The 22877-nt window shown below is 42.9% G+C and overlaps 1 protein-coding gene across 1 annotated transcript in view; it reads right to left on the reverse strand.

The window, feature by feature from the left end:
* Positions 1-22877, reverse strand: part of LOC146003892 (uncharacterized) — a 200974-nt gene that overhangs the window by 21939 nt on the left and 156158 nt on the right. The window contains exon 3 of the mRNA XM_083142359.1: positions 3994-4307. Within this exon, the coding sequence (XP_082998485.1) occupies positions 3994-4307 (314 nt within the window). The remainder of the gene's footprint in view (positions 1-3993; positions 4308-22877) is intronic.

Here is a 22877-nt window from a genome sequence, read left to right on the forward strand (position 1 = left end):
ACACCAACATGAACCTAACATTTTTCCGGTGTTGAAGCTGAATTTAAGTTATAGCTTAGAAGGAACGTTGTACACAAACACACACAAGTGGAAATTGATTTTTAAACTAAGCAACTCCACTGTCCTATAGTTGTACATTACGTTCTCACAAAAAAAGGCCTCGATGTCGTAGTAGTAATATGTAGGCTATATAAGTTTCGTATTCTGAAGATTTGACCTGGTTTGCCGTAACAATTCTTATTTATATATATTTATTACACATCCCATCTAGATTAATATAATAGAGGGCCTTCCCGATGGGGTTGTGGTAGCGTCGTCGCATTGTAATCAGGGGGTCCCTGGTTCGATACTCGGTGGAGGCACTAAACTGTAGGTCCAGTCCCGATTAGCCTTACTGTGCATAAGGTGGACTCAAAACACCAAATCAATCAATCAATGAATTGTATAATAGAAATAAAACACCAACGAATGCATGCAAATAAAACAAAAATTAAAGTCAGACAACTTCAAATTTTCCGGTAATTTCTATATTTTTCATAAAAATTCCCTTTCGACCTAAAATTGTACCTGATTCCTCTTTTCCAAGGAAATTTGCCTTAACGTAGCAAGACTGCTTTTGCCAAGCGAGGCAGAGAAAGCATGAAGGGACAAGCCAAAGCTAACACTCTTAAGACTTGTTTCAATGTTAATAAAACATTAAAATGCTCACTAAGGCAAAATTTAATGTATAGAAAATATACACTAAAAACGTAACGTTTCCGCCCTCCAACAGGGTATTCTGCGTTACGTTTTTAGTGTATATTTTTTATACATTAAATTTTTCCTTGGTCAGCATTTTAATGTTTTATTAATCCAAAGCTGTTTCCAGCGGTGGAACTGACCACACAACAGTAGGAAGGCGTGATAGAGGCCTTTGCTCACCTCTGCTTGCAAAGTTGCCGTGTTACTGTGGACGACGGGACACAAACAGTGGACCATTGAGATCAAGGGTTAGATAAATCAAGTTTTTGTTTGTACTGGGTGGCCAGAATTAAAATTACCCAACTCACATCCCTCTGTAGCCTGTTTGAGGAATCGTAGAACTCTGAAATTTGCTGAATCCACTTTGCAGACCATAGGGAAGAGGATGACAATAAAAAAATAGTTAAATTTTCCGCCACCAGGTTGAATGAGGCGCTGTAATAATGAATATTGAAAAACAGAAGTGATTTAGCTGAGTTATTAATTAGAAAGACATTGATTTGAAATGGCACAGTTTCAAAACACGCAAATAACCACAAACTATCAAACTCCAAGTATCAAAATGTGTTTTAAACCAGTCTGAACAAAACATGTTTAAAACACTTTGTTTTAAACATTTGTGAAAGAAACAAAGCCATGTATTATAAACGTTTAAAACAAGTTGTTTAAAACACTTTTGTTTTAAACATGCCAACCCAGATCGGAACCATCATGCCCACATCACGCTGCTAGACTAAGAGGTTTAGTCCTTGGCCTTTCCAGTACGTAATTGTAATCAAACCAAGGGGGGGGGGGGGTCTCCCCTTACCGAATCAACAAATAGGAAATGAACTATTTTTCAGAAGTCACGTAGTTTTGTTTACGGGTTTACATTAACTTCGTTCTAATTTTCATCCTATGTATAATTTTGGGATGGCCTTACCATGGAAACCATCATGAAACTAACTGTTTTGTAGTGGTTGCCATGGAGATTTGCTATTTCGATTCTCGAAGCAACGGAAAACTAAAAAAATATATAATTTTGCCCCTTAAAAACATCGTCCAACGATTTAACAGTTAACACTGTAGAAAGACAAATGATTTTCCACTCAATATAACTACTCCACAGAACAGTATTTGTCGCACCTACAGTCACTGTTACACTGGCGCGACAAATACCGATGTTGCTGCACGAGAAACTTTCTTTTTAGCGTGACCGATAGAGTGGCGTGGTTTTGACGGAGATAGAGTGCGCATCTACAGTCACACGAAAGCCGTAACATCGGTACTTGTCGCGCGAGAAACAATGCAAAGCAACTTCCTCAAAAATCGTTTCCAAATATATGAAACCGTCACGTAAAGGCATAGGCTATATGGCCTACAAATAAAAACAGTACTATAGGATTAGAAATTATGGATACCCGAGTTTGGGTAGACCTACATGAAAATTTAGCATATTCAATTCAATTAACCAATTAAGCTATGGTTACCTTTTTTTTTTTTTCGAATATGCCTTCGATTTTTTATCGTAGGGAGAACAAAAATAGTGTCTTTTTTTTTGGTGTTTTCCAAACGACCGCCCTCTTTCAAGTTCTATAAACAAAAAAGAACTTGTGGTCCGTTCGTGATGAAATTTAAATTCAATACAGGTAGCAAGGTTTTAAACACAACTTTTAGTTTTCATATTTTTTAAATCGGCCAAAGAAAATTCTTATGAATTTTGTGAAACATTTTTCCTAGTATTGGGTAGTCCTACAAATACAATATTGGTCGTCCTGTAAAATACGTCCTGTAAAAATATGACGTATAAGAATTTTCGGAATCCCTTGTATTCCTTATGGGTAATAAACTTCAACACCAAGTTACGGCTAATCAAATGGGAGTTTCGACTTTTCTGCTGAGCAATCACTTCTTCAAACTGCCCTCTTCCCGTTGATATCATTTTCTATTCCATCGGAAGTTTGATATTCCCAAGATAACAAATAACAAAATTCTTCCCATATACCCAATGCATTTCTCCTTGCCTCCTGGCAGTGTTGCCAAACCTGGTGCGCATAAAAGAGCTAAATTTCACCTTAAATGGAGTTAAAACTGACTTTCAAGGAGCTAGATTTACGAAGTTTTCACCATCTAGATTCTACGGCATCAACCATCTCATGGTCGTACGAAATTGAAAATAAAGGATTCCCTGATAACGATAGTATGCCAATTTCACTCCAACACGGCGCTATAAAGAAAAAAGTAGCTTGTGATATAAGAGGGGATGGGGCGACGCAGCCAATATAACAATATCACGTCACGTGCAAAATGTATAATCATGGCAAAAGTTAGTCCATGGGGCCGGAACCAGTGATGGTATCATAGTGAGGCACGGGGGCGGGCGCCCCAGTTTACAGTCAAACGAGTGCACGAAAGAGCCAGTTCTGGCACCAAGAGAGCTAAGTTGGCAACACTGCTTCGGAAGTAGTTCTCCGGAACACCGCTAGAGGGCCAGAAACCCAGGATGGTACATCCCGTGAGCCAGCTGAAGTTCGAGGTGTGATTGTCTTTTTCACCTTGAAAGGAAAAATTGCAAAATAAATCCACGATGAACTTGTGGCGATGTACGGAGGGAATGCTTCATCATATGACACAGTGTTAAGATGGCGTAGAATGTTTTAGTGTGATGCAACAAGTCTGCAAGATGAAGAATGCAGCGGGTGTCTTCTCTCTCTCCGACAAGCCCGGATTTGTGAGGAAAGTGGAGTCCCTTGTACTGGCAGACCGTCGTATTATTATTGCAGCCATCGCAAAGGAGGTGAACATTAGTTAGGGATCAGTATTTAACATGATGCATAGCATAAGGCTGACGAAGGGAGTGCAGCTTCACCACGATAACGCCCCCGGCCATTCTGGGCAGGAGACGGTGACTCATGCAGCCACTTTGGGTTTCGAGATTCTCCATCATCCTCCGTATTACCCAGACCTTGCACACAGCGACTTCTTACTCCGTCCAGAACTGAAGAAGACCCTGAGTGGGAGGCATTTCGATGACGATGATGACGTCATTTCTGCGGCGAATGACTTCCTGGACAGCAAGACAGAGGACTTCTACATCAGCAAGTTGGTACATCAATGGGAGGAGTGTGTCACTCTGGGTGGAGTTTATGGGAAGAAATAGGGATTCATTCACAAAAAATCATGTGCGTTACTGTATTTGTCTTGGCAGTAATTACTACTTTATGAACGTCCCTCGTATATTTGGCAGGAAAATGTGCTAAAACAAACACCCACCTGGCATTTGTGGGGGACGCTGGCATAGAAGCCGTCGTGAAGGCCGTCACACTTGAAGGTGATGTCCTCGGGGATGCTGTTGAAGAAGGGGTACTCTGTGAGGTTGTACCCGTTCAGCTCCCGCGGCAGGTTCGGGTCCAGGAGGTAGTCTATCTGTGGGATCCCCGTGAGAGCCGACTTGGTGGTGGCGTTGCCCTTCGCCTCTTCCTCATCTTCCTCCTCTACCGCTGCTTCTGTTGTGGTGGTTGTAGTTGTAGAGTTCTTCCTGGAAATCTTCACCCCTGCTTCGGCTAACACCACCAGACACAGCGTAACTGAAATTATACAAATCATTCGATTAGCATTTATCGCCACACACGTAACTCGAAATGTATTAATTCAAGGTTGATGCATTTTTGTGCATCAATTCAAAGTTGATGCATTTTTGTGCATCAATTCAAGGTTGATGTATTTTTGTGCATAAATTCAAGGTTGATGCATTTTTGTGCATCAATTAAGAGTCAAACGTGTAGTTCCTTTGAATTTATCATGTCTGATCTTATCCATTGATACATTTTAATGCATCACACACAGAAAAATAAATGTATCAGTTGAAACAAAAATGCATAAAGTCTGTAGTTCTGATCGAAAAATATGCATTATGGTACATCAGAAATGCATCAATGAACGCATTAAAGTACAGCTCAGACGCACTTCGGAGTTACCTATGGAAACGGTACATAAAAGTGCATCGAAACCTGATTGTTGATAAAGGACAAAAAACACAAATCGATGCATTTCTGCATGGAATAGCTGATAAATTAGCCATTTTATGCATTTCTGCGTGTATGTTGATGCAACAAAAGTACATCATTACAAGTCCGGGCAAGGAAGAGGAAACTATCCGGAGAGGACGATTCCGAACGCGAGAGGGGAAGCAGGGAGAAGCACTCGCCAAAATATCCTGTGGCTATTTCCCTTGTGTTTATTACCGCTTGCTGTGTTGTGTTTGTGATTTGTGATGGTTCTTACAATGATTCCGCAGCATTTCATCCGAGTTGTGTTCGTCCGAAAGCGAAATTCGTAGAAAAATGCAACAGTTCGTCCGCGACGGTTTAATGAGTTGCGTTTCGTCCGAGCCTGGCACACACACCTTGACTAACCGAATGAACTCAATCGTGGGTAAACCACACCCCCGAGTGAAAGATTCGATTATGTATTTGAAGAAAGAAGCAGAACATTCAGATACTAAGATTGTAACAATGGAGCTTAATTCAGAAGGGGTGAAAGGAAGAAGAAATATGTCTCGATGTACAACATAATTTTAAGAGTAACTGAAGCAATGGAGCAGTCAGGAGACATAGCAAAAGTTTTAAGAAATGTATCTTTCCCTATCCAAATGGATTAAAATACATTGAGATTATAATTTATTATTAAGATGTTATCTATATTTATATCTACTAACTGACAAAGCAACAGCTGCTAAAATTGAAGTATATAATTATATCAAGCATTTTGTGTAAAATATTATAAATAAGTCCCGGGACTTTATAACATATTTTTCAATTGGCTTCGGATCTAATATTGGGGTGAGATCTTTACATATCTGATGAAAATCAGCCGAAATAGACAAACTTAACAAAGCATATTTTGACATAATTCACTAATTTCGCGTTTTTACAACATATTTCTTCAATTTTGTTGTAATAAGACATATTTCTGTATAATTTCGTAATTCTCTCGCAGTTATTTCATATTTTTTTTCTTCGTAGCTTTAGCACAACGGATAGTTCATATTGTCGATGGCAGGATATGGAAAGGCAGGAAGAAAGGTGCCGTCTTTTCTTAGAACAGAACAATAATACCCCACTTTTTTACCCCGCCGACAATTGATAGCATGCAATCATTATTGAGGAAAAAATTCTCTCTCATTGTTGCACGGGAAGTAAAGAAGTTTCGTTCTCATTTCTTTGCCTTTTTCGCTTTTCACAAAAATCAGTCAAAAGTAAAAATAACATTCGGTACATTACAGCCCCTACTCTACTCTATCGGGTATGGGAGAAATTCGAGAGTACTGTTGTGCATATTTTTGGCTTTACTGGGAATATTTCTGCATTTTTCTGACATATATGTAGTTTTTCATGACATATTTCCCAATTTATATGACATAATTACATACATATTTTACAGTTTTATAGGACATAAACTCCCGGGCCTAATTATAAATGACAAAGCCTAAGCTGCAATTTAATTTTGGGTCTAGCACAAATTTTAATTAAATTTTTGGCCGTGTGCAGTAATTCCATGGAGCTGTTGGGCATTTTAAACATTCTAAAAATAACTTAAAATATCCATGGATTATCCGTGCGGATCCATGGCGTCCGTGGGTCACTCATAACAACCTGTCGTGCATGCCGAATGCGAGGCTGTAAGGCAGGTCCATCTCTATTTTCATAGATGTGACAATTAAAGAGGGCACACAGTCCTGGCTGGTGCTAACAATAGACCTTATCGCACTGTAAACCTAAGCAATGAACAATAGGTTTTAAAGCTTCATTAAACACTATTAGGATGGTAGCCCTCGGACGAAACGCTACGCCACGCTTACAATTCGCAAGAAACAGTTTCCAAGTGGAATGAAGGAAATTGGAACGTTTTGGCCCCTGTTGCACATTCTACAAAACACCCTTGTTATACTAGAAAATGTCAGAAACCATTCAGTTACTACATTTATATTTATAACACTATGTACAATAATACTATTATTAGTGAATACTATCCTGAATAATGCTGTGTAAATTTGTGCTAATTACAATATTTACTAAGCAGATCAATTTAATTGCATGATCTAATATAAAGCTACGGTTTACAAACAAGTTTATGTACTAATGTGACGTAATGAATACTTTCCTGATATGTTCTGTTTGCTGATATAATGTATGGATGGCTTCAGTGGCGGCGATTGGGTTCTAAAACCGGGGAGGCAAGGTGCAAAAACTGGGGGGGAGATAGTATATTTCCCTTTGTAGATAAGGTTTAGCATAGTGCGGGGGCAAAAGTGACGAAAAGTGGGTGTGCAACTGCCCCCTCGCCGCCACTGGATGGCTTTAATTTCTTCCTGAGCCCATACATAATTCGTAAACATTTCTCTATGTACGTATATTTTGGCTGCGATATTACTACGTTGAAACTTCATTGTTGTTTCCAAAGCAGACGATTTTCAAGGAACCCGCTCCCTGCCCAAAGTGCCGTCACCCCTTAGCCACTGAACACGTCCGGTTGGAGCATGCGCACTTCCGTCCATGGTCTCGGCTAAGGCAGCCAGACAGTAACATTCTATGCACACCAATACGTGTATGTTACTGTAGTCAACATACTTGTGTCATTTGAAACGTTAAAACTGGTGAAATTCATGAGAAACACTAAAAATTGCTTAAATGTCCAAATTCGCATCATTTCGCGAATTTTGACTATGCATAGACAATATGTATATTTAGAATCTGGAAGGGGGGCGTATCCAGAAAAAAAAATTGAGGGGTCCAGCCATGGGTGCCCATCTTCAAAGGCGAATGACGCGTCCCCCTCTATAATAGTACGAGTGTGCTAGTAGTAATAGTAGTATTTTTGTGTGTGTTTTGTTATTCTTGGAATCGCGATTTCAGAATTGAATGTCTGTTGACACTTTTCAGAAGAAGTTGGAAATATTTGGCTGAACAGTTTAGCACAGGCTAAATTGTGATGAGGGATCTAAATACTTTCACAACTGTAGAGTAAAACTGAAAAACTGTTCACAGAAAAAGAGTACAATTAAGAAAGTCTCCTTTTTCAACTGCGGCTAGAAGATCATTTGATTGGGATGGTTCACTCTGACAGCTCCGCTTAACTAACAAGATTGAAGAAATTTAACAAAAACATGAAGTGAGTCGTGTTTTTCTGGAAATTGAGTTCCACACACTGACAATAGTTTGTTTTCACTGTCTGGTACATAATGCAATTTGTTTTTAGTATTTCACCTCGACGTGTAGCATTTCAGTAGTACAGGTGGCCCGGTTCTAAATCCTCATTTGGGGCTCGAATCATCATGTGGGGCTCAGTGTTGCCAACTCACCTCACGAAAATTTCACCAACTGATATTTTGAAGCCTTTCACGGTGTATGTTAACCTCACAAGCAGTGTTGCCAACTCGGCGTAGCCTTTTATGGTGTATGTTAACCTCACCAGCAGTGTTTCCAACTCGGCGTAGCCTTTCACGGTGTATAATTTTTTTAGCTTTTCTTTGTGTGTGAGTGTACATGTGTTTGGGCAAGGCGTAGCCTTTTACGGTGTATGTTAACCCCACTAGCCTCAGCGTACATGAGAGTTCTGAATTTTTTTTTGAGGCTCGAATCATCATTTGAGACTCGTCGTAGCCTTTTATGATGTATATTTTGAGGGCACAGAGTTGGCAACACTGTGGCCTCTTACTGTAGCTTTTTATGAGGGGCCTATGTGCGCCCAGTGTTGCAAACTCTGTGGGCCCTTGTCGTAGTTTTTTATGATGTATATTTTGAGGACAGAGTTGGCAACACTGTGGGCTCTTACTGTAGCCTTTTATGAGGGGGGTCTATTGCCCTCTGGCAACACTGCCGTAGATTTTCTGACAGTGTTGTCAACCTACTAGGTTTTTTCACTGTAAACTTTTATCAAAGGGCCTGAGGGGCCCATGTACCTTTTATGTTTGGGCAACACTGTTGGGGTCTAGTGTTGGCAACACTGTGGGTTTTTACTGTAGCCTTTTATGAGGGGGACCTATTGCCCCCTTTTTATATTTGGCAACTCTATTGGATGTTTTTTTTTTAGGCTTGGGTTTTGCCAACATATTCGAAGAAAATTCCACTATATGATTTTTCACTGGCTATGCTAACCTACAAATAGGAATTGGCAACACTGACGAGGCTTGAAGCTTTGTTTTACCAATGCTGAAATTGGCTTGCTCGAAATCGAATCGCTAAATATAAAATAAAATAACAATGCCTATGAACCTGTTTGGCTTCAGGAAGCAGGCTATGGAGGCATTCGCCCAAAGTGCACCGTCGCCACCTGCGAGCTTGGACCTGTTGCCCTCCCTATTATCTAAACTCAACGGTTTGTTGATTATACACTTGAATAGCATTCTGACCCAGTACGACGAGGATGTGGGCAAGACTTTCTACATATTCAACAACAACTTGAATTATTACCAGTTCCCCATCTCCGGCAAACTGCAGTTTGACATGAATCCCGAGAATAAAGGAGAGGCCAAAATTTCTTCTGGCAGGAACATCTATCGCATCAAACACGATAGGATGAACAGTGCCACCACGTACGATGTATCTGCTGGCGATCGCCTGTATATAGAGCTCTTGGACGACTACGACAAACTCATCCCTCTTTTCATAGAAATGAAAATTAGCTATCCTATAATAAATAACAATAATGCCTAACGATATTTTTGGCCACACGAAACGCGACGACCATGGCGACGAGCTTCTCATGCTCGACGTCAGGGTTAAAAAGCTGCGAAGCGATCTGCAGGCCCTCCAGTCCACGCTCAACTCCAGCCTCCAGTCCGAGATAGCCAGCTTGCAGTCTCAGTGCCTGGACCCTGTACTCAAGATTGATGCAGAGCTAAAATCGCTGCTGCAAAAATACACTGACCTCGCGTCGATAGACAATCTCGACAAGCTGGCACTGAGTGTGGGCAATCTGCAGAACGAACTTCTGAAGCTGCAACAAACGCAAACCTCAGACGTTGAACAGCTGAAACAACGCTTGCAGGATCAAACAAGCAACATCCAGACCGAACTGCAAACTATCATCCAGAGCATTAAAACACAAGACGACTACGATCGCGTGAACGCTAGTATTGCTAAATTGCGCGAACAGTTTCAATCTTTCAAAATCCCTACGTTGGAAAGCATCAAGGCTGAGCTACAAACGGACGCTTTGCATGCGGCCATCAACGAAGTAAAAACTAAACTCCAAACACTGGAGGATTTTATCGACAATTTACCGTCGTCTAGCGAACTGAACGCCATTGCCCGTAGCGTGGCCAACATCAAACTCCAACTTGAGACCTACGAGGATTTCGGGAAGCTGCAAGGCACCATAACCCATATTGAGGATGCTCTTGCTGTCATTAGAAATGATCTGGCGAACGTTCACGATGAGCTGGAAACCAAACTGCCGGGCATCAGGGATACACTGGCCAACGTTCAACAGCAAATCGCCAAACTGGAAAATCTGAATGCAGAATCCGAGTTGTCTCATTTCCATCACTTGATCGACGACATACAGACTAAGTTGGAAACCCTGCAACAATCTACTCCCACCCAGGATGACATAACACAACTGCAAAAAGGCATACGTGCTGCTGCCGATGCCTCTGAGTTGGACGCGGTGAAAAAAGCTTTGGAATCGCTCCAAAACACGGTAGCCACCCTGCCTACCTCTCAGGAATTGAAAAGCGTGAAGAGAACTCTCAACCGAATACTCAAATCCGACGACATCAAAAACATCCAATCCGAAATTGAATCGATACGGGGGTCTGTCGCGACTTTACCTACCAACCAGAACATCACCGAGCTGCATGAATTGTTTGCGGAAATTAGAACCCAAGTCCACGACCTTGTAATACAGAGCTCCAAGTTGACGCTTGTAGAAAGCCTGCAGCAGATTATTGCCAGCGTGAAAGAGCAAATTGGGAGTATCGAGGCAAGTCAGGAATCGACTATAGCTAATTTCAGCACCCAACTACATGACTTAAATGAAAAATTCAAGAGCCTTATTGTCGATGTAAAGATCAAACCAAACTACGACACTGTTGTTCATGCTATCGAGGAACACCTGGAATCGGTGAATGGTAGATTGGAGGATGTGGAGACGGAGGTTCGAACCAACGTAAACACTCTAAATGCCAGCATCGACAATCTCAAGTCTACGATTGTCATCGAACTGTACAGCATACCAAACAGAGAGTTCTCCTCCCCTTTCAATCCAGGTTACAAACTCTACATGTTGACTCCTGCAAAAGCTTATCATCAATTTTTCCTCGCTGGCACACTTCAGTTCGTCAAGGTTTCCTACTGGTCTTTGCCTCACGCAACCCACTACCCAATCATGACCGTGACGAACATTGGCGATGAGCCTAAAATAAGAGGAGTTGAGCTGGTCGATTTCACACACCCCGAAAGTCGCGAGACTGCCTATGCCGAAGATGCCACTCAAATTATCGACATAGAAATAGGTGACAAGCTGTATATAGAAAACCCAGCATTGTCTGCAGCCAGAAATCCCATTCAGGCTATATTCTTATTTTCGCACCATGTCTAGGCAGGGTATCGTGAACGAGCTGCATAAACCTGCACGACGAAACTACAAACGACTGGCGGTAGTGACCAAAGGCGTGGATGACCTTTGGCAGGCTGACCTTGTGGAAATGAGTAGCGGCAACCTAAAAAATTTACATAAAATCAACAAAGGATACAAGTATCTTCTTACTGTTATAGATACATTTTCAAAATTTGCGTGGGCTTTGCCCCTCAAGGCTAAAACAGGTGTGTGCGTAATGGAAGCATTCAAAACTATTTTCAATGAAAGTGGCAGGCGACCTCGATTTCTTCAAACGGATAACGGAAAGGAATTTTACAACTCGATATTTCAACAGTTTGTTCAGAAGCAAAATATTCAACATTACTCGACTTTCAGTCACATCAAAGCCAGCGTAGTGGAACGTTTTAACCGTACTCTCAAAACACGCATGTGGAAACGATTCACGCTTCAAGGTAACCACAAGTGGGTCAATGTGCTTCCGGAACTCGTAAACGACTATAATCACAGTTTGCATAGCACGATACGCATGAAGCCTGCCGATGTCAGCAAGTCTGATGAGGCACAATTGATCTCTACTGTTTATTGCCCCAAGTACCGGCCCACTAACAAAAAACCGAAATTCAAAATTGGAGACCAAGTAAGAATTAGTAAATTTAAGCGCATGTTTGAAAAAGGCTTTACCAAAAACTGGAGTACGGAACTTTTCACTGTTGCTCGATTGTTACCCGGTAACCGTCACACGTATATAATAAAAGATAATCGCGACGAAATTTTGAAAGGGCGATTCTACGAGGAGGAACTCTCTAAAACAAAATACCCCAATACGTATCTTATCGAAAAAGTATTACGTAGAAAAGGTGACAAACTGTTGGTGAAATGGTTGGGACTCGAGGAAAAAAGTTGGATCGACGCAAACGAGGTGATTGTGTAACGGGTGCTTGGGATGTGGTGAGGCGACTACCAGATTTTCCCCCGGAGCGTCAGGCTAGGAAAAACGGCGAACTGTTGCCGGACAACATTCGCTGCCTTATTGTCGGACCTTCAGGGTGTGGGAAAACAACTTTACTTATTGATAATTTTCTTCTTGCTCCCGACTGGTTAGATTGGAAGAACAGGCACTTGTATGTTTTTTCCAAAAGTTTGGAGCAAGCAAAATATCAACAGCTGACAAAACTGTACGAAGGGCTGAGCATAGCTACTTTTGCCTCCGAAGTAATGCCACTAGACTGCTGCCATGAAAATTCGGTGGTGGTCTTCGACGATGTCATCCTGGAAAACCATAACGAAATTCGCAATTTTTTTACACAGGGGCGGCACAGAGGCATGGACTGCTTCTACCTTGCTCAGACTTTTTCTAAAATTCCCAAGCAGCTTCTCCGAGACAACGCTAATTTTATTTGCTTGTTTCGTCAAGACCACACCAATTTAAAACATGCTTACGATGATTATGTAGGCGGGGACATGAACTACAATCAGTTTTCCAAATTTTGCTCTTCATGCTGGAATCAAGATGATTTCGGATTCGCCACGATAGACATGACGAGGAAACCCAATAACGGAAAATACAGAAACAAAATAAACAACTTTCTAAACGTTGCGACGTTACAAGAAACGTCTTGACGTATTATAAATAACAAATGATGAAACGCAAAATCGCAGACGACAACTTGAAGCTGCGCGACTACCTGGCCAAACGCTTCAGGGGTTGGAAATCAGAGAATCGCGGAATTTACGAAGAGAAAAAGCGACAGGACCAACCTATTATTGATGCTATAAGTGGACTAGGTAAAGACATCAAAGATGTTACCGAGCAAAATAAAGATTTAATCAACGAGCTCGTGCCACTTGCTGCTCGAAATTATGCTGTGCCTACACCGATATCCAGTATTCACACTACCCCGTTCGAACTTGGAGCTGCACCTCTGAGACGTCAGGTTCTAGGCAGTACCTCTTCGGACAAGGTAGTTGAATTAGGTCCGTTGGCGAGAGATTACCTGAGCACTGGGAAATTTGAAAAGGACGAGGTGTTTGGATTGTACCCCTCTGTGGAACTTAACGAGGGTGTGGTTTGGAAAATTGGAAAGTCAAAAGTTACGTTCGAAGGTGACGACGTGAAAATTAATTTGGGCGAGAAGAACAGCTGGACTAGGTATCCTGGCACTGTGGGCCTGTGGGAACTTATCACCAAAAAGCAACCTAAAGATTACACAGACGAGGATTACCAAAGTTACACAGAAATTTTAATCATGACGGATGCCCTGTACCAAAACAACGATGCAACACAGAATCGCGTAAAATCAAGCAGTGGAGAAAAATACAGGAACCTCATCAAGCCAATATGGAACCAGCTCAAGACTGGCAGCGGTGTCAAACTCTACAATACCCTACCTAAAGAGTTTGTTTGGGTAGACGACGTAAGGAAGCTTGTAGATCGATTGCTGGTTATCGCAGGCGAAGAAAATGCAGGCAATCGCAACTTCCACAACGAGAAGGTGGGCATCATGGACATGATTAGCACCAAGCTTAGCAACTTTATTGTCAACGACAACAAAGGTATAGGTTACCTTATCAAAATCATCAACACCCTGCCTCCCAAATTCTGGAATGTGGCCGAGGGTCGAGGTCTCGTGAACGACATCATCAACAAGCTACCCTTCGAGATGCACCTACCAGGTTACCAATACTGCGGACCGGGTACTAAACTGGAACGGCGACTGGAGAGAGGAGACAAGGGGGTAAATCTGCTGGATGCTGCATGCAAGGATCACGACATTGCTTACAACACATATACGAATTTAGATGCGCGTCACGATGCTGATAGAAAATTGGAGCATGCTGCGTTCGGGAGACTCGTCAGCAGAGACGCCTCGCTGGGTGAACGGGTTGCAGCATTGGGCACGACCATTGCCATGAATACAAAACGAAAATTGGGGTGGGGGCTGTAATTAAATAACATACAGTAAAAAATGTCTACGCATATAACAGACTTACCAACAGAAGTGTTATACAAAATATTTACATTTACTTTCGACGATAGTCACGAGAATGTTAAAAAGCTTATTGATTTAGTTAAAATAACACCACAATTTCGCTTGCCCTGTGAAATGCTACTTCTGGATTATCTGAGAAAAATAAGCGGTGTAAAATCTTCTTCTTCTCCCTATGCTCTTTTTCGGGCTGCTGATGAAAAATTGGCTGATAAGATGGACGAACTTCACGAGTGGAGACAGGGGAGGAGACGATATACAGACGACTGGTACGCTTCAAATGCAGAAACCAGTAGGATCATCGATCACCTCATCGCATTAGGCAATGCCGAAACTTTTTTCTATAAATAACACACTGTAAAAAATCTACGAGACCAAAAAAAAATATTTCTTCGATATGAGTGAAAAAATTAGTGACGTCCAGGCATTAAAACAAATGCTAAATTTGTCAGTCGAGTATGTAAAAATTCAGGAATTGGAAGTGGACAAACCTTACGCAATAACTTCCGGTTCAATTGTTGCAACCCAGTATGGTCCCAAAGTACGTCTGTTGCTCAACGGACAATACAGCCTATTTTTACCAGATCGATACGCTAGCATGTTATCCGACGAGAAGCTATCTATTTTAATCGAGAGTAAAACTCGAATCGTGTACAAGGGGACAAAAGAACTTCTTGGTAAGAAAACAAAGCACATAATCGAATTTGTTTAATAGCTGCAAAGTATATATAAATAACATACCGTAAAAAAAATTACACGGGAGGGAAAACAAAAAATCTCTGAACATATATAAAATAACATACCGTAAAAAAAAATTACATCATGAAGCCCAAGGGCGTCGTGTACCAGATACCATATTCGAATCTGAAAACGCTGGGTGCCCTCGATGGGTTACTCACCAAGAAACAACGCGAGAAGAAACGTTCATGCTTGTCTAAAGGACACGGAATAAAATTGCTGCTCAGCACTCCACAATTGAAAAAGTTGCAGCATTCGCGGAAGCAGCAGAAGATTGGAGGTTTCATATTCAGCATTCCGGCCATCCTGGCAGCATTGGGGGCTGTTGGAAGTTTGGCCGGCGGTAGCGCCGCCATCGCCAAAACCGTCATCGACTCGAAGAAGAACAAGGCCGAGCTGGAAGAACAGAAACGTCACAACCTGGCTATGGAGAAAAAGGGGAAAGGTGTGACCAAAAAGCAAAAAAGCAACCTCGATGCTTTGAAGAAATATAAAAAAAAGAAAAAGCCCTGTCCAACTTCGATATTGAATCTCTGATCGAACCGTTGGGAATAAGGAACTTTAGGGGTGTTTTCATGTCCGATTCTCTACCCTCTGCTGTGAAGAAAAAGGAGTATGGCGTGGTCAACCTGGACAGTTACAAAAATCCTGGTACACATTGGATATGCTACCTCAAAATTAACGATAACAATGCATTTGTTTTCGATTCGTTCGGTGGCACACCGCCTGCCAGGTTGGTGAAGTATCTCAGTGTTGCCAACCTCTACTACAATGACAAACGCATCCAGGGTTTCACCGATGTTAACTGCGGCCACCTATGCCTTTCCGTTCTCGCATACATGTCTATAATAAATAACCCGTCGGTGGAACATTTTCAGAAAGCATTGTGGTACCTAAAACACCATGGGAGTGTTCCATCTCACCAGCGAGACTTCGGTCTTGAAACTCGCGTTGCATGACGACATCATCTATCCTAAATCTATTGCTCTTCGTGCATTCTACAGCATGTACCTGATACCCAATGTCACGGAGCACAATAACAAAATTACTGTTGGAAATGAAAAAATAGTTATCATGCCAGGACAGTACAATCTGTCTACCTTGCAAGCCCAATTGCCAAGAAATGTACTGCTATCTCAAAATTCTGTAACTCACAGAGTTGAAATTGTGTCTGCTACGGAAACAGTAGACCTAGGCACTGTTGGAGAGCTTCTGGGATTTGAGAACAACACAAAGCTCGAACCTGGCATCAAGCACATCGGTGCCAACATTCCTAAATTTCTAGCCATCGAGACTCTGAACATACATTGCAACGTGGCAGAAGGCATGATCACCAAATCCTCGGATGGCATCCCAGGCAGTCACAAGCAAACAGGTATCATCGCTACGTTCAAACCAAACTCTGAATTCATGGAACCGATTATCTACACACCCTCACCACCGATATACTTCCCTATATCTCGTAATCGCATAGACAACATAGAATTGGCAGTGACAAACGAAAAAAATGAGGTGGTGAATTTTGCCGGAGCTACTACCACCGCCGTCGTGGAGATTAACGTATAATAAATAACAATCATGGAGCAAATCGAAAGTTACGAGTTGCAGTCCTTCCCACCCAATCGTCGCACGTTCGCCAATTTGAACGAACCGAACAGGGAGATCGAATACGATGTGGACGTCGGGGATGGGTTTATTCACCCTCACAGAGCTGATTTGTATATCAAGTTTGATGTGGTGAAGAGAGACAACGGGGAAGCATTTAACGCCAATGCAAATTTAAAACTCGTGGACAATTTTGTGCCGCATCTGTTCTCGCAAGTGGAAGTTAGAAAGCATGGCACCGTCATCGATAGGGTTGACTACCCCGGGATTACTTCTACAGCTGTGGGAACACTGAAACTCTCCAAGAGCGATGCGGCATATTACCAGGCAGGGGGATTCGAAGCAGATACAAAAATCAAAACTCGAAGCCACACAGTACTGTTTCCCATGCGCTTGCTTCCAGGCTTCTTCTCCGACTACACGGAGATTATGTGGAAGGGTGGCTTGCGCGTCACTTTTCGCAGAAGCGCCAATGACAACGATGTGCTGATGCGTTACAGCACCTTGGGTGCAGACGGTGCAGCACTTGCCAACACACTACCCGACGCAGCCAAGTGCGTCATCCAGTTCATGGAGCTGCGCATGCCTGTGGTAGAATACGAATCTAACTACGGTCTCAAGTACAAAGCCGATATTTTGAAGAACCCCCAAGTACTCATCCAATTTTACGGCTACCAGTGCGTGCAGAAACCTGCTTCTGGCAGCCATTTTGAATTTGATGTTACTACGCAGTTCAACAGCATCCGGTACGATATGCCAGAGTTTACCGTCGTGCTCTTCCAGACGGGGAAAGATAATAACCAAGAGAAAGATTCTAGCCAGTTCGATAATTGCAAAATTAAGAATGTTTACCTCAAAAATGGAAGAAATGAAGTTTTTCCACGCGAGAATTATAACTTAAACATTACAAACGATGATTACCTGAAACTTTACGAGGCGTACACAGCTTACAAGAGAGTGACCTCCGGCAATGTGGACGTGTACTACAACCCCGACGAGTTCATAGCTCGCAGACCCATGTTTGTCATCAACACATCTAAAAGAAAACAGGTGGTTGTTAACGATCGTACCAACATCAAGATTGTATGCGAGTTCCACGACGCCTTGCCTGCAGATACTCTGTGCAGTGTCATTCTTATTGCAGAGAAAACATTTGTGTATGACGTCAAGAATGAAAGAGTAACTGAACAGTTTTAGATACAAAAAAAAAATTAAAAAAATAGCACACAATAAGAAATGTGGAATTTTATATACACAAGTACAAACTACAATAAGCAGTTTCCCAGAAGTTTAATTTTGCTGTGCCATGCATGTAATCGAGGAAGTTGAAGTAAATTAAAATTGATTTTTTTTTTCATTTTGCATTGCCTATTACTTTTTGTTGCACTCTGGGCAGGCCTTACTAGTTTGGAGGCGATAGTGGCCCCACGGAAGTGTATGGACCCCACATTCAAGAATACACCTCTTGTCGTCGTGTGCATCCAGAGCAACTTTCCTGACAATATTAGTTGTAAGCACATGATCGACGCTTTGGATACGATGCTCTTTTTGTAGAATGGGCGATTTTGTTCTGAGGCACTCGAGGTAATCCTCAAACTTGAGGTGCTCCCGAACCACTTGCCTGCTTACACCCTTTGCCTTTTTTGTTACAGAACCCTCAGCCCGGATCGCATAGGCTTTGGCACGAAGTCCAGCAAAGTCCACAATCACATCCCCGTCTTTCTCGTCCTTGAGTTTGCCGGGTATTTTTTTGTTTCGGGGCAGAATTCCATACCGGTTTGGCTGGGGATAGCCCGATGTGTCGAAGAGCTTGACAAGAGCTGGAACTTTGGCTATATCACCATACGCATCGACCGTGCGAACATGGTACACCAAGCTGTCTGTGTCTGTGTAGAGGAGTGAGATATTGTGGTTGTAGTGTGCACGTAGTATGTCGTAATATGTCTCGAACATGCACAACTTGCTCAGATCCAAAACTGCAGCTCCCACATAGATGGGCTTGTTGAGTAGCACCTCGCCCCGGTTCATGTGAATCAGAGACATCTGTTCGTTGTAAATTGTTCGAGATCTGAACAGCGAGCTTGCAACAAGTCGACGACACTGTGTTTTCTTCGTCACCAACCTCACATCAACGCGATTTCGCACATTCTCCATGGTCTTCCCAAATACCGCATTGTTCATTAATTTGAAAAAATCGCGATCAAGTTCCGAAGTGGCAGCAGTGCGATGTTCGGTGTTCAGTTCGATGTACGGCTTCAACCATGGAGACTGCCTGAACAAGAGCACGCGGTGAACTGCTTTGACCGAGACCCCTTGCTGCATTAACCACTGGAGGTTCCGGTAGTGTAGCACATAACGCTTTTTGGGCTCCAAGTCCATGACGAGCTTTGGTTGATCTGAGCCAGGTGGACATTTGAATTCCGGAGCAGGCGAAAGGTCACAGAATGTATCCTGCAGCTTCTCGGGGAAGTCAAGGTCCACCTCGGCAAAAAACCCAAACTCGTCGCACTCTTTTTCGATGTCGTGGTATAAAGGATCAACCCACTCAAACTGTCCTGTTGGGAGTGGCTGCATCATGGAGTGCCCGTAAAGGTTGTTCACGTCAGTGTACATGATGTAGCTTGATGGTTGGGAGGGGTCGTAACCAGTGGCCATGTGGTGATTGTTGGCGTGTGCGAAGCGTTGCGACACTTGGACCATGCCGCCCCGGATAGCTCTCTCGATGAAAAGCATGATATCAACATCGAAGATAAGTGAAAGTTTAACTTTAGTCAGCAGAAGCATGGCCGACCATGCCAGTCCAGGAAGGCTGTAAAAATATACAGGGTCCAGGTTGTAAATGTTTATCGCAGTCGCCCGAAACGCCTGGAACACATCGCCAAGAAGCGTCACATCAAGCTTCAGGTATGCATCGTGGTAATCACCAAAAGTTCGGCAACCCAACTTGACCCACATAGACTGAGCATGCTTGTACTCCTCGTCGGTAATACCTGAACCTCTCAGCTGGCTGTAGAACTTATCCTGGGGAGGCAGCAACTCTTCTTCGAACTTGGAAGGGTCGGTGACGTATTCGTAGGGGTAGACCCCTTTACGTCTGATGAGTGCGACATCTAAGTTCGGGAAACTTGATGTGGTAATGGCTAGTTGGTCGTCTCTGAGCTTCCCAGCAAGAGCATCCAGGCTTGCCTGGAGGAACCTCAGAGAGTCGAGGAACCGAAGCTCGATGCTCCTGTTTTTTGAGTCGCCGGGGATCGGCACCCACTTGCTGACGCTAATATAACGCTCCTCGTTTTGTGCCAGGACATTGATTCTTGCATTGTCGTACCCTAGATGTGTGACCAAGTGATGGAAATCATATCCCGAGCCATTGTGAAAAAAGACCGGTATGAAGCGCGGGTCCCTGGCTCTCAAGTTACACCTGCTGCACCACGGGCCAATGTAGCTTCCGGTCCCATAATGGTCATGGTGGTGGACCTTTTTGTTATCGTCAGTGAAGACCGAGTTGCAAACAGGACAATTTAGAGCTATTTCGTGCTGATGCTTGTCTTTGGGAGACAGAGGCAGCATGGGCTTGGGGGCCAACAGCACCTTCCCTATCTTGATGGCTTCCTGTTGCATTCTCTCCAGGAAGTGTTTGACCGGGTCGGGACCGCGATACACATAGGGCTCGGAGGCAATATGTTGGTCTCGCCACACCACAACATAGGAGTAACTCGAGGCCTCGTGGATTTGGAAAGGAATGGTAGAGGATGTTTCGGGGTTGGGCTCGCAGTTAGACAGAGGTTGAAGAAAGGCCTCGAAGTCTGCTACAATATAGGCAGGATGCTTCACCATAGCACTGTGCCTGCGAAAGCACTCTACTGCACCAGGTTCGGGCAGGATAGTTCGTGCAGGCTTGTTGGTACCACAGTAGAGCATGTGGCGAGCTAGCTTCTCAGCAGCAATGTTGGGACCTCTGATGCGCCGGTAATCCTGCTGTTCTCGATTGCGAAATGTAGACAAGCACCTGCGACACACCTCGACGTGGTGACTATCACTGCTCCGTTGGCTCGAAACAAGCCGAGAGAGCGAGCGAATGAGGGTGTAATGGTGATGGGTTTCGTCCTTGATGAGCAGGAGGTTGATTTCTCGTGCCTCGTTGTTGTTGCTCACGTTGCTCACGCGGATGGGGTAGACCTCATGTTTGTTCTCGAGACCGTAAACATTGATGGCTAATTGCAGGCCCAACAAGTCACGAGCACGAACCTCAAACTTGCGAATATGCGAGACTTCTACAGGGTAGGCAATCCCCGCCATTGCATCCTCCAGTTCCAACTCATACTGCTTGTAGTGTGCAACACGGCGTGGACTCTTTTCCCAAGGTATAGGGTGCAATGCTGCCAGCACCGACCAGAGGAAGCATTTGGTGTCTTTGTTCTGAATATTGAGAATAGCTTTTTTTGCTTTAACCTCGGGTGGCAGGGCAATATAGCTAGACCCTGCCAGTGGCAGGAATTTGTTAAGTTTCAAACAAAGTTTGTGGGGGTCGCCACACAGCGAACCGCCCGAGCCTTCAGCCTGATGCTCCTCGTGCTTTGCCACAAGCTCCTCGACAAACTTGTCGTAGATGCTGTCGAGGTCAGTGACATCTGCCTGATGCAGTGTTTTTGCTTTTGTGGCATGGAAGAATTTATATATTTTATCAGACGGTTTCTTATACTTGCAGCATAGCACAGCATAGAATTTAGTGGAGTGTGTGGCCAATGCATCGTTGAGGATGGATATTATCTTAGCTCGCTCGCTCCCCAGAAAACTACGCACATCGCAGAAGCTGTCTGATGTTATGTCAAAGTCTTCTAATAAATGCTCAAACGCAAACCGGTCTGCTTTCTTCGCCAGCTTGACGCGTTTGGCAGGTGGCGATGCATCGAGAGAGGTTACTTCTACCTTTCGCTTGGAAGGTTGCGGTAGAGATGTTCCAGTGCTCTTGCAAGTAAGCTGGTGTCGCTTGAAGTTGGGAATAGAAATATTTTTTCCACACTTAGAGCACAGTTTGGTCGCACATATTTGTTTTCCCGGCACACAAGTACGACAGTGCCTTTGAAAATGTTTACTTGACACAGCAGTTTGGCACGTAGGGCAATTTTTTACAGAACGCATAATGCAGAGATTTTTTGGGGGTATGTTATTTAATATCCAATGCTGTGCAATGCAAAATATAATTGTTAACTTTTTTTTTAAAAAAAAATCTTTTTTTGAAATATTCTCTATGACCTTACTTAGGTTTTTCCGCCAAATTATATGCTTCTAGTCTCCTATACTTTGGTGGAGCCCGTTCAGGTTCTATCCCCCGCCATGTGGGTTCCTCTGCCAATCCAGCAAAGGTGAGAAATCAGCGCTGTGCTCCGGCTTTAGACAGCCAATAGAAATTTTGCTTACTTAAACCAATCAGAAAACACCACGTATAAATTATTAGCCAATCAAAATCTCTGTTATTTTAGCTATCATATAAAAAAAATGCAAAATATCCCAGTTTCAATTCGATCCATTTATCTGAATCGAAGAAACCGACAATTCACATATCCCCATATCATTGTATGCTTGCCCTATTAGCACCTCTTTTGCTGTTGTGCTCAATTAGTTTTCACTAATTGGCGATTTTCTTGAAGAGGTCTAATAGAACAAGATACGGCGGTATGAGAAATATGCAAATTTAAAGATATTTTAGCGAATTACGCCGGCATAAGCTAAGTTCGTATTGCTAGAAGGCCTTCGTCGTTGCAAGTCACCTAACCCATTCACTGGCAAAAAAAATTAAAAATGTTGACGTACTGAAAAAAAATAACTTGTCCCACTCAAGCATTCATCGAGTTCCAACATTTGTACAGAGATGGCTCTGTTGTTGTCGCTTATCAAATATATATATAATTTTGGAATATCTCTTAAACGGTACGAGTTAGCCAAAATCTGTTTGCAGATTTGTAATGTACACTCGAAGATAAGTAAAAGTGTGAATACAACCTATGCTCGGAAATCCAAAATGGCGACCGGAAGTAGGTTCATCTCTTAAACGGTACGAGATAGCCAAAATCTGTTTGCAGATTTGTAATGTACACTCGAAGATAAGTAAAAGTGTGAATACAACCTATGCTCGGAAATCCAAAATGGCGACCGGAAGTAGGTTCATCTCTTAAACGGTACGAGATAGCCAAAATCTGTTTGCAGATTTGTAATGTACACTCGAAG

Source organism: Lepisma saccharinum, chromosome 21 (genome assembly GCF_977018435.1).
Source record: "Lepisma saccharinum chromosome 21, izLepSacc3.1, whole genome shotgun sequence".
In the NCBI taxonomy this organism is placed as follows: Eukaryota; Metazoa; Arthropoda; class Insecta; order Zygentoma; family Lepismatidae; genus Lepisma; species Lepisma saccharinum.